Source organism: Choloepus didactylus, chromosome 19 (genome assembly GCF_015220235.1).
Source record: "Choloepus didactylus isolate mChoDid1 chromosome 19, mChoDid1.pri, whole genome shotgun sequence".
In the NCBI taxonomy this organism is placed as follows: Eukaryota; Metazoa; Chordata; class Mammalia; order Pilosa; family Megalonychidae; genus Choloepus; species Choloepus didactylus.
Genome location: NC_051325.1, coordinates 65,127,143 through 65,138,643, shown reverse-complemented (window position 1 = coordinate 65,138,643; position 11,501 = coordinate 65,127,143). Strand labels below are relative to the sequence as shown.

General features: G+C 63.6%; 1 protein-coding gene and 1 long non-coding RNA gene across 4 annotated transcripts; one reads left to right on the top strand and one right to left on the bottom strand.

Annotated features, from left to right (window-relative positions):
- Nucleotides 1-77: 77 nt before the first annotated feature.
- On the bottom strand, nucleotides 78-7,547 carry OGFR (opioid growth factor receptor). Of its 3 annotated transcripts, XM_037810996.1 has the most exons (8): nucleotides 7,295-7,425; nucleotides 6,779-6,945; nucleotides 4,830-4,893; nucleotides 4,218-4,296; nucleotides 3,281-3,359; nucleotides 2,379-2,445; nucleotides 1,690-1,838; nucleotides 78-1,182 (listed from the first exon to the last, which is right to left on the bottom strand). In XM_037810996.1, the coding sequence occupies exons 2-8, from the start codon at nucleotides 6,832-6,834 to the stop codon at nucleotides 249-251; spliced, it is 1,428 nt and encodes a 475-aa protein (XP_037666924.1). In that variant the 5' UTR covers nucleotides 6,835-6,945; nucleotides 7,295-7,425; the 3' UTR covers nucleotides 78-248. The 3 variants fall into 3 exon arrangements, with proteins under 3 accessions (XP_037666924.1, XP_037666923.1, XP_037666922.1); XM_037810995.1 differs by lacking the exon at nucleotides 6,779-6,945 and having other exon boundaries at nucleotides 4,830-4,898; nucleotides 7,295-7,547; XM_037810994.1 differs by lacking the exons at nucleotides 4,830-4,893; nucleotides 6,779-6,945; nucleotides 7,295-7,425 and having other exon boundaries at nucleotides 4,218-4,823.
- A 512-nt stretch (nucleotides 7,548-8,059) lies between these two features.
- Nucleotides 8,060-11,501, top strand: LOC119515183. The gene is made up of 3 exons (XR_005212985.1): nucleotides 8,060-8,308; nucleotides 9,569-9,705; nucleotides 10,911-11,501. It is a non-coding gene; the product is annotated as an uncharacterized LOC119515183 (long non-coding RNA).

Below are 11,501 nucleotides of genomic sequence, written 5' to 3'. Positions count from 1 at the left end.
GCTTGAACCGAGGGAGCAGGTCCCCACACCCTTTGGCAAGGGCCACCGAACAAGATCTTCCTTCGTGCCCCGGAGACTCAAATTAAAGCAGTTTATTCAGAAAAGGCCTTGGCACCAGACTAAGAAATTGAGCCCCTCCCTCCCCAGACCCTCCAGGGCTAGTTTACAAAGAGAACGACCGGCGACAGCCAGGTCGAGGTAAAGATTCCGAGATCCGCCCCCACCCGCGGGCGGCTCGCCCCCTCCCTTCAGGGCTCCCGGGGTCCGGCGGGAGGCGCTTCCGACGGGCTCCCAGGGGCGCTCCCCGCCCTCTCCCCCGCTGCCTCCTCGCGGGCCCCGCTGTCGCCCTCCCCGGCCTCGGGGCGCCCCGACGGGGCAGGCAGCCAGGCGGTGGCCGCCTCCGGGTCGGCCGCGTCCGTCTTCCGTCGCTTCCTCACGTCGTCGGCCGCCTTGGGACCCGCGAGCTCGGGGCCGGGCTGCTGCTCGTCCGCCTCGGGGGCCTGGGGACCCGCGTCCTGGGCACCCCCCGCCCCGAGGCTGCCCTGGCCGAGCGCGCACCCCTCCAGGTTTAGGGCGATTTTCTCCACCTCCGAGGGGCTCGAGGCGCCCGGCTCCCCCGGGCCCTGCTCGCGCCGGTTCACCTCCAGTTTCCGTTTCTTGTTCTCCTTGGGGCTCGGCGGCTCCGGCCCCCGCTCCCCGGCGCTCCCCGCGTCGACCCCCGCGCCTCCCTCGCTCTCCAAGCCTCCCGCATCCTGGGGCTTCCCACTCGGCGGCCGGCACCGCGCGGCCGCCCCGTCCCCGCCCTCGTCCCGCCCCGGCTCCCGGCTCCCACCCTGGGCGCCGCGGGCCTCGTCGAGGGTCCCCTCCGCCGGGCCCGGTACCCCAGGCGCGCGGGGCGGGGAGCGGGGCCGGAACGCCCGCAGCTTGTCGTGGGGCCCCCAGACGAACTTGCAGCGCGGCCGGAAGTGCTCCCAGGCGAAGCGCAGGAGCTCGCGGCGCTGGCGCCGGCTGCGCACGGCGAACACGAAGTAGTCCAGGGCGCTCTGGCGCACGCCGGGCAGCTGCCGCCGCACCAGCGCCTCCTCCAGGAAGAAGCGCGCCAGCGGCGCCTGGAAGCGCTCCAAGCCCAGCTGGCCCAGCGACTTGAGGATGCGCGTGATGCGGAGGTTGTTGTGGCTGTGCCTGGGGGTGCGGGCGCCGGGTCAGGGCCGCCCCTCCGGCAGCCCGCGGCTCCCGTCTCCCCAGACCCAGGGCCTCACTCGCCACGGCCCGCCCACCCCGGCCCAGGACGGCAGGTGGAGAACCCTGCAGCTCGCCTAGAAGGGGGGCTGTGGGCTCTGGGCCCACCCCCTGCGGGGAGGACCCCGCCTACAGGAGGGCAGACGGGGCCCTACAGCCAGGGCCCCAGGGCAGGGGGTCCTGCTCCCTCCCTTGTCGTGTCTCAGCCTGGGGACGTGCTTAACAACCCCCCCAGGGGCGCTCGGGGTGGTCAGGCGGGGGAGGCCCTGGAGGGACTGATGAGCCCGGCCACTGGGCAGGAGGGACGCGGCCAGAAGCAACGCTGGCCGCTGCAGGTTCCCTTAGAAGCTCCGCGTCCCTGCCGGGCAGACACCCCTCCCCGCAGAGGAGGAAGCAGCAGCTCAGCCGTGCCCCCCGCCCTCTGGGTCCCAGCACGGGGTGGGGACGCACCAGTTCAGGTTCTGGAAGCGCCTCTGGTAGTTCCGTGCTCGGCGCACTCTGCCCGTGTCCCTGTCCTCGAGCTCGATCCCGTAGAAGCCGAGCATCAGCTCATAGGCCTGGACAAACCGCTCCATGACCTCCCGGGAGCTTTTGAACGCCTGGAAAACAGCCCGCGGGGGACTCAGGTGCCACCCAGGAGCCTCCTCACGGGGAGCTTCCCTCCCCGAATCCAGCCCTGCTTCCCGATTCAGCAGAGACGCCACTCGGAAGAGCCAGGCCTGGCCTCGCTGACGGCAGGGCAAAGGGCAAAGGGCAAAGGGCGGGGAAGGCACACCCAAGGGCCGGGAGCTCCAGGGGCAGGACCACGGACAGGGCAACGCCTGACCCTGTCTCCTCCCGAACCCCCAACCCTCAAGGGCAGCTTCTGGGCCCAGCGTCCCCACTCTGGCCAAACCAGGGGTGACGAAGGGAGTGTCCCCGTCATTCTGAGCCTGCGCACGGCCTCAGCCCCAGACTCCCCAACGTGAGGCAAACAGCTTCAGCAAGTCGGACGACTCCAGAAGCCACTGGGTGAGAGGCGAGGGCCACTCAGTGGGGGATAACTGGGCAGGACTCTTCCTGCCCCTTCCCCGTTCTAGCCGGCTCCCACCAGCATGCAGGACGCTTGCAGAGAGAAACCACCCCTCCCCAGCGCTCACCTCGACCTCCCTGAGGGTGAGGGGCTTGGCGTGCCAGTTCACCCCTGGCTCCCGCAGAGGAAACAGCCTGCAGAAGAAAGAACAAGGCCAATTAGTCCAGAGGCCCAGCTTCCCATCAGCTCAGCCACGTGCTTTCTGTGTGACTTCAGCCAAACCACTGCCCTCTCTGGGCTCAGGTCTTCAACTCTAGAAGAGGGGGCTGCTGGGACGGATTCTTACAGTGCTTCCGTGTCAGCTGATCTCGAGGGCAGGGTGGAGAGGGTGGGGGGGCAGCATGGCCTTTGGCCTACAGGAACTGTCTGTGCTAACAGGACAGCGGGAGGGTCTGCCAGCCCCGGGCTCGGGGGCCAGGCCCCGGGTGGATTTCCTGGCTCTCCACTCCTCTTTCCCTCACATCAACACTGCAGAATTACTCTCTCTCTCGGGCACACTGCAGGAGATCCTCTGAGAACACTGCTATTCCCACCCTCAAAATGAGGGACGCGGCATTTCCAGGGCAGCGTGGAAGCTCGGAGGTGGTCCTGCCATGACGTCAGACCCCCACCGCCAGGGCTGGGGCCACAGTCAGTCCCCAGCTGCCTCTCTGGACACCAGGGCCACACCCCCTCGTCTACCGCTGAGAGCACAGCAGGCACATCTGCCTGCAGGAGGTGAGCTTGTCTGCAGCTCCCACTGTCCCTCCAAGTCCAATTTCAGGTCCTACTTGCAGCAGTCGTTTAGAACTAAACAGGCCACAGACTGCAGAGTATGCCGGGGTCTACCCTCAACAGCCAGCACCCCGGGGTGCCCAGCGATGAACATAAAGGGCCGTTTGTCATTGGGATGCTGGCTTCCGGAAAAGACGAGGTGTGCAACGTGAGAGCCAGCAGGGCCAGGACCCCCGCCCAGCGGCCCCCACTCACCACTGGATGTAGGAGTGGTTGTCCTCCAGGAGGGCGTAGTCGTCCTTCCAGTTCTGAAGAATGTCCTCGATGAACGAGCCTGCGAGCCCCGGGGGACAAGTCAAGCATGGGGGATACCCCAGGTGCTCAGAGGAACGAGGTGCTTTGGAAAGCTACCCCCTTCCTGCCCCCTGCCCCTGTCAAGGGGAGACCCGGGAGAGAGCACTGGTGGGCAGACGGGCCAGGGAGCCCCCTTTGGAGAAGGGCCACTGGCCCCTGCGTCGCCTAACTGCAGACGGGCCTCACTGCACCCCCGACCCACAGCCTCTTGGCTGCGGAACCCCAGCCTCAAACACAACCCAGCTGCACCCACCCTCGGGGCTCGGCGTGCGTCTGCAAAGGGCCGGGAGGAAATGGTTTCAACTTTACAGCCACTCCGTGTTTGTTGCAGTGACGTGGCTCTGCCCCTGGACGGTGCATCGATGAATGGGTGTGGCCACGTGCCAATAAAACTTCAACCCTGGATGCTAAAATCTAAAGTTTATGTAATTTTCATGTCACAAAGTCGCATCCTATTTTTAATTTTTTTTCCAGCCCTTTGTAAATGCAAGAGCCCGTCTTAGCTTGCTGGTGTCCGCGTGGCTGCTCCCACAGTGCGGCCGTGGACCTGAGGAGTTGCCCGGCAGCCTGAACACGGGCTCTCCGGCCCTTTGTGAGACACGTTTGCCGGTCCCCGGGCTTGTGCTTGGGGTGCCCGGCTGGGAACGTGGAGTCCCCGGGGTGGCCTCCAGGGGGCACCGCAGAGCTATGTGAAGGCCACTGCCCCAACGTGGGAGCATCCCAAACCCGGGTGCCCAGTGGGCCCAGCCTGGCAGGTGGAAGGGGGCCCGCAGCGCTCGGGCAGGGACAGCCCCCGCCCGCAGAGGGTGGCAGTGCCGGCAGCGCAGCGGGAACTTACCGTTAGGCAGGAACCGGATCTCATTTTTGTAGAAGCTCAGGTTTGGCATGTCCCCATTGCAGTCTTGTTCCACCAAATCCTGCAGAGAAACACCACGGGGCAGCCATGCCCATCTCCAGACATCCGGAAGGCCGGCCCAAGGCTCCTCACTCCGTGGACAAGACTGTCCTCCCGAGAGGACAGAAGCCCCCAGTGGCCCCCAGCGGGTCCTCCCCAGGCTGCCTGAGCTGCACGGGGCCCAGGTCCCTGCACCGGGGATGGCGGCCAGCCCGGGGGGGGTGACGGTGTGGAACCTGCACCCCTCAGCTGGTGCTGTTGTGATCTGCAGCCCGGACCCCTGACCACGGGAGACGAGTGGGACTCTGAGCCCCCCAGGCCTGTGCGCGTGGCAACCCTGGACTGCCTCCCGTGAGAGGCACACACGGAAACTCCTCGGCCCAACGGGCTGACACGGGGGTGGCCAGGACCCAGGGACGTGGTGTCTGAGAATCGGGGCTGCCATATTTCCGAGCTGGTCTTCTCTGGGTGGAAAGCGAGAGGGCTCCGTGTCTCCGGGTGGGCTGCCTAGGAGAGGGTGCTGGGTCGGGGGCGAGCCGAGGCGGGGGCACATACCGGGTAGTTGTGCCGGTACCGATACATGTCCCGCACGGCCCTCCAGTTCCGGGAGCCCATCATCCTGTTCTGGGAAGAGACAAAAGATGGAATAAGCCCCCAGAGGACAAACCCCAGCCCCCTCCATGAGCCCCGAGTGGGCGAGGGTAGCCAGGACCTGAGCTATGGCAGCAATCCATCCACCAGGGGGGTGGGCTTCACTCACCACCCTCCCACCTCTTCTTCCCCCAGCAGAATTTTGGAGGATCCCCAGTGGGCAGATTTAGACTCTACAAGAGTATCCCAACACCCTGCACAGAACCAGAGGGTGCTGCAGCCGAGGCCTACCCCTCTTCTGGGCTCCGTCCCCACCCTTGACCCCTGTGGCACTACCACCCCCCCAGGCAGCCAGACTCTCAGGACTCAGGGGTGGCCCAGGCCAGAAACCGACCCTGGGGTCCCAAACCCACCCCCAATTCCCTTCTCCCTGGCCCTGACCCAAGCTCCAGCTTCCCAGCTTCCTGGCAGGGGAGGCCGCTCTCCGCCTGGTTTCACTTCTGCCCTCCCACAGTTGGCCGCTCCCCCACCTCCATTTCCCCTCCAGGCAGCCCTCTGCCAACCCAGCACTTCCTCACTGCTCCGCGCTGTAACTGGCCACCAGGCTGCACGTCCCCAAGGGCAGCGACCTCACTGTCCGTGTGCCCAGGAGGGAACCAGATGCCTCTCAACATGAATGAATGAATGAGCCCCGGGAGCTGCAGGGACCGGCTCCGGAAACCAACCCTCCCCAACGCCACCCTCATGGACAGACGGCAGCCGAGAAGCTATGGCTTCTCCAGGACCCCCAAGGCCAACCCCGGCTCTCATCTGTGCAGGCGCCAGAGGCTCCTCGCCTCCCCCACCTCCTTCAGCCCCCGAATATGCAGGCCCCACCCCACTAGAAGGGTGGGGGACACAGGACCGTGCTGAGTCCAGCTCGGGGCTGGGCATGGTGGGCACAGGGTCCAGCTAAGGCTGCAGATCCGCACAGCTCTGGGAAGACCCCAGAAGGGGCACTGGTGGGGAGGCCAGGGACCAGGCCCATCCCTGCGTCCCCTTGGCCCTGGTTCCGGTGGCCCAGGTCAAGATGCCCTCATGGCCTCCAAGCTCCAGCGGGCCCTGGGGCTGCCTCCCAATGGGCTTCTAAATTCCCACCCACCAAGGGCCAGTGGACAAAACTGAAATCAGGAGCAGCTGGCCGTGCTCTCCCACTCCAGCATTGGCTCCATTTCTCCTCCTGCCAGGGCCAGCCCGGGCCCCCTTGCTGGGCCAGTTCAGGAAGGTCCTGAATACACAGCTCAGAGTAGCGTCAACAGCTAAGGTGCCCCCAGCACAAGGGCTGGGGCCGAGGCAGCTTGGGAGAGCGAGCAGTGGGCATGGGAGCCGCCCAGCACCGATTCAGGAGTGTGGCCCGTGGGCACTGCCAGAGAGGTAGAGCTGGGACCCAGGCCCCGGGGCCCTTACCTCTGCTCTTCCTGCCCACCGGGTTCTGGGGTCACTTGACAACCACTCCAAGACCAAGAAGTCACCCCAGTCCCAGAGCCAAGTTGCCTGCCACTGAAAATCAGCATGCGGACACACAACGGAGGCTATGGCTCCACGACGCCCAGGCCAGGGCACCCACCCGGGACAGAAGGCACCCCCCAGGGAGCGCCCCCAAATAACTGCTGGGAACAAAAGCAGCCAGCGGAAGAGCACAGCCAGCCTGTCCTTCAGTGTGGCCTCCAGGTCCACCTTCCACAATGGTGGCGAGCGGAGCCCCAGCCTGAAGGGGACGGTGCTGGCACCGAGTGGGGTGCAACAGGTTTGGGGGCCAGGCTGGGGGCGGTGGGAGCAAGGTGGGGTTGGGGACCCTGAGGCGGCTGGGTGGTGGCCCAGACCAGTGGTCAGAGCCGGGGTGGAGATCTCTTTGAAAGGAAGGGACAACGGGCCTGGAGGTGTGACAGGGTGGAGGGCCAGGGTGCCCCCAGGCGGCTCCTGAGGACATGGCACCCAGCCTGGGGGTGAGGGCCCTGGGTTCCCCTGCTCAGTCCTTGCTGCGTGGGTGGAGCCGCGGGGTCAAGGGCACATCTCAGGGGCCGGAGGCGGCCGTGAGGGGCTACAGGGGAAAGGAGAAGCCAATCCCAAATCCCACTCTTCTTGGAGGGACGCTCCCAGACCCCAGGGGGCGGCGGGTGCCCCGGGAAGGGTGGGGATGGGCGCCGCCGGGTGGGGGGGGGGGGTGCACGGGAGGGGGTGGGCGCCGCCGGGTGGGGGGGGTGCCCCGGGTGGGGTGGGCGCCCCCGGGTATGGGTGGGCGCCCCGGGAAGGGTGGGGTGGGCGCCGCCGGGTGGGGGGGGTGCACCGGGTGGGGTGGGCGCCCCCGGGTCGGGGGGGTGCACGCGGGGGGGGGGTGGACGCCCCCGGGCCCGCCGCTCCCCGAGCCCCAGCGCCGCCCGGAGCTGCACCTGGAGGGCGCGGGGCCGCGGCGCCCGCGGCTGCTCCTCCTCGTCCTCGTCCGCGTCCCCGTCCTCGGCGTCCTCCTCCTCGTCGGCGTCCGCGTCCCCCGGGGCGGCGTCCCCGTCCCCGTCCCCGCCGCCCTCCCCGCGCGGGGCCTCGGCGTCCTCCTCGTCTTCCTCCCAAGTGGAGTCGCAGTCGGGGTCGTCCATGCTGGGGCGGCGGGGAGCAGCTCAGCGCCCGCGGCGGAAGCGAAAGCGACGGAGGAGGAAGCGCGGCGAAGGGGCGGGGCGGGGCGCGGGGGAGGAAGAGGAGCAGGGCGGGGCGCGGGGAGGGGCGGGGAGAGGGGAGGCCGGGGGCGGGGCGCGGGAGGGGAGGGGAGAGGGGCGGGGCGCGGGGAGGAAGGGGGAGGGGAGAGGGAGGAGAGGGGAGGGGCGCGGGAGGGGAGGGGAGAGGGGAGGGGAGAGGGGAGGCCGGGGGCGGGGCGAGGGGAGGACGGGGCGGGGCGCGGGAGGAGAGGGGCGGGGAGCGGGGAGGACCGGGGCGGGGAGAGGGAGGGGAGGGGAGAGGGGCGGGGCGCGGGGAGGCCGGGGGCGGGGCGCGGGGAGGCAGGGGCGGGGCGCGGGAGGAAAGGGGCGGGGCGCGGGGAGGCCGGGGCGGGGCGCGGGAGGGGAGGGGAGAGGGGCGGGGCGGGAGGGGAGGGGAGAGGGGCGGGGCGCGGGGCGGCCGGGGGCGGGGCGCGGGGAGGCCGGGGCGGGGCGCGGCGGCCCCACGGTGCACAGCCTTCTGCTGACGCTGCTTCTGCCCAGAGGGCGCCGCAGGAGGGGCCGCTCACAGGATGTCCCTCCCGGAGGGGCTCCTGGAGGACTGCCGTCCCGGGTCCCACCCTTGGCCATGAATTGACACCTTGGAAGGCAGGTCGGGGGTCGGAGGCCTCAACAGCCTGGACTCGGACTCCTGGGCAGGTTGGAGGAGCCCTTCCTCGCTGCACCCTAAGAAGCCTCCACTCCCGCCTTCAGGAACTCGTAGGTTTTTGGTTGACACGAGAGACGGCCACGTGGAGCGCGGGGCGGGTGCTGGAAGCGCCCCAGGGCTGTCGGGGTGGGTGGGCTTCCAGCGGTCCCACCCCCGGCTGTGAGGGTGGCTTCCCCCTTCCTGAAGCACCAGGCCGGGAGGCAGAAGCCTATGGCACTGTGGCCTCTCCACCAGGCAGCACAGCCACTTCTGCAGAGGCCGGGACGCTGGGCCTTTCCTGCATGGACACTAGGTGCGGGTTCCGGGGGACGAAGCCTTGGCTCAACCAAGGAGAGCCTCTGCCCGTCTCTCCCCTGGGTGGCCCTCGGATCATATCAGGACTCCTACAGGGAAGCCCCTCCCAGGGGTCTGCTGGGGCACGTTCCTGAGCTGGGTTCCCTGCTCCACCTTCCCACAGGCCTGCATGGGCACGCGGCCACAGAGGCCAGTATGTTGGTGTCCTGTGGCTCCAGCACCCAGCACCCTTCATTCACAGCCGCAGGACGGAGAGCAGGGCCCGAGGGGCATTCACTCACGGGTGCCTTTTCGCATTGAGCACAGACTTAGGGCTTTATAAGAATGCCCTTTTAATCTCATGGCTTCTGTAGGTCAGGAGTCCAGGGTGGGCTGGGCACCCGCTCAGGCTCACTAGGCCACGGGCTCATCATGGGCTCGTTTGGGGAGCAACTGTCTTCCAAGCTCCCTCAGCTTGTGGGCAAAATTTGCCTCCTTGTGAGGGCAGGACCCAGGACCCAGGTCCCTCCCCTTCCCCGCTAACAGCAGGCTGGGGCCCACTCCCAGCTCCCCTGCCTCCCGCAGCTCACAGCATGACAGTTTCTTTCTCAAGACCAGCAGGGGAGCTGTCGCGGCTCCCCTGCTGGTTCTGTCGTAATCTGGGAGCTGTCGTAATCTGGGAGTGACACCCCATTTGCCAGTGGAGAAGCAAGTCACAGGGGAGGGAGCTCTACGGTCCTGAACACTGGGGGTCATGCTAGGGGCTGTTTGACCCCAGCTAAATGCCTCTTAGGGGCCTCTGTTGGGCCCGGAGGGGCTGAGGTAGCCCGAGTGGCCAGGTGTGGTTTTCCCCTTGCTGGCACTAGCAGATTTCAGGCCCCATACACAGCGCCTGCCTGGCGTCTGCTGGGCCGCCACGGGGGCTCCAGCCAAGGTGGTGACTCTGCCCTCGAGGCCAACACTGGGAGTGGCTCCTCGGGTACTATTCGCCCTCAGGTACTATTCGCATGTGACTGTTACACCCTCTTGTCTCAAAGGCTTGCTGGACGCACAGCTAACCCTGGCCCTGGGGCTAGGCTCCCGAGAGCCCGCGCAGGAAGACAGCCCATAGGTGGCCCAGCCCCCTAAACCTCAGGCCTTTGCCTGCGGAGGGGTCCAGGAGAGCTCCCTGCAGGTAAGGGCCCTCTGGGCTCTTGCAGGTTCTAAAATGCAAAGGTATAAAAGGTAATGGTGAACCTATGGTTTGGGACATAAAAGGTATAAAGAGATAATTTGTAAGAAGTAAAACAAAAGGTCAGGGACAGAAGGATATAGGAACAGTGTATGTGAATGCTACTGAAGTTAAGTTTAGGATGTTAAATTTAAGCCTTAAGGCAACCACAAAGACAATCTATGAAAAAATAGACATAGAAGAAACAAGAAGGGACTCAAAATGGTACATTACAGAAAAACAAAATAAATACGAAAGTAGGCATTGACTGGACAAAAAAGGTGTAAGACTTACAAAGACCAGAAATCAAAAGGGCAGAAGCAAACAGGCATTGTTGGTATTTCCTTTAAATGTAAATGGATTAAATTCTCCAGTCAAAAGGCAGAGACTAGCAGGATGGACAAAGAAGCATGACCTAACTATATGCTTTTTACAAGAGACTCACTTTAAATTCAAAGACAGATGTAGGCTGAAAGTGAAACAATGAAAAAATATATACCATGCAAATAGTAGCCAAAAGAGAGGTGAGGTAGCTATACTAATATCAGATAAAATAGACTTCAAATCAGAAACTGTTGTGAGGGACAAAGAGGGTCACTAAATACTGATAAAGAGGTCAACTGAACAAGACTTAACAATTTTAAGTATATATGCACCTAACAGCAGAGCTGCAAAATATATGAAGCAAATATTAACAGGTTTGAAGGAAGAAATAGACAGTTCTACATTTGAATGTGGTTAAAAGAGGAAATTTTAGGTTCTGTTTATGTTATTAGAATAAAAATCAAAAAAAACAAATACAGGACTGCACAACAAACTGAGAACCCTAATGTAAACTATGGTCTACAGTTAATTGTGCAATTATAATAATATTGTTTCATCAGCTGTAACAAAGGTGCCGCAATAATGCAAAGCGCTTGAGGGAAACCTGTGTGTGAGGGGTATACGGGAACTCTATTTTCTGCATGATTTTTCTGTAAACCTACAACTGCTCTAGTAAAAACCAAACTATCAAGTGTGCAAATGCAGCACTGAACACCGCCTAAAATAAGTCCCAGGAGCTAGAGAGCTGTCACGGTGCTGAGTCAGTCAAGAGAGGTACATGATGGTATCACAGGATTTGTGCCTTAACAACCATCAGCATTTTCTGTGACTTTGCTGGCTTGCAGTGCAGTGCCCCAGAAGAGCGTGTCCTTAAACTGACTCCGCCCTGTGGGTGTGGCCCAGCGGGAGAGGCAGGTCTTGAGCCCATTCCTGAAGGAGGAAAGCCCCGGGAGCAGCTGCTCCTGGAAGTCAGCAGACCCGGAAGACCAGGGAGAAGACGCCGCCACACGTGCTGCCACGTTGACAGAAAAGTCAAAGACCGAGGCTCACGGGCAACCAGCCCCAGAGCGCCACAGGCTTCAGGAGAAAGCGGCGCCTTGCTGAGCCTTGGTCTTGGGCTTCTCCCGGCCTCAAAACCGTGAGCTGATAAATTCTCACTGTTTCAGCCGAGCCACTGCAGGTATCTGTTTTAGCACTTAGGAAACTAAGACAAGAATAAACTCAGAAAATTCAAACTCCAAGATACTTGTGCCTGATGGAATTCAATCACCCTGACACCAGACTGTACCCAAGCACCCCAAATACAGATGCAGCCTTAGCTTGAGCGTATGGCGGTCAGTGAAGTCGTGGATAGCATTCCTCACACACACATTCTGTTTCCATGTAATTAAACTGGATTCCATTTTTAAACATGTATCATGTCAAATAAATGTGGT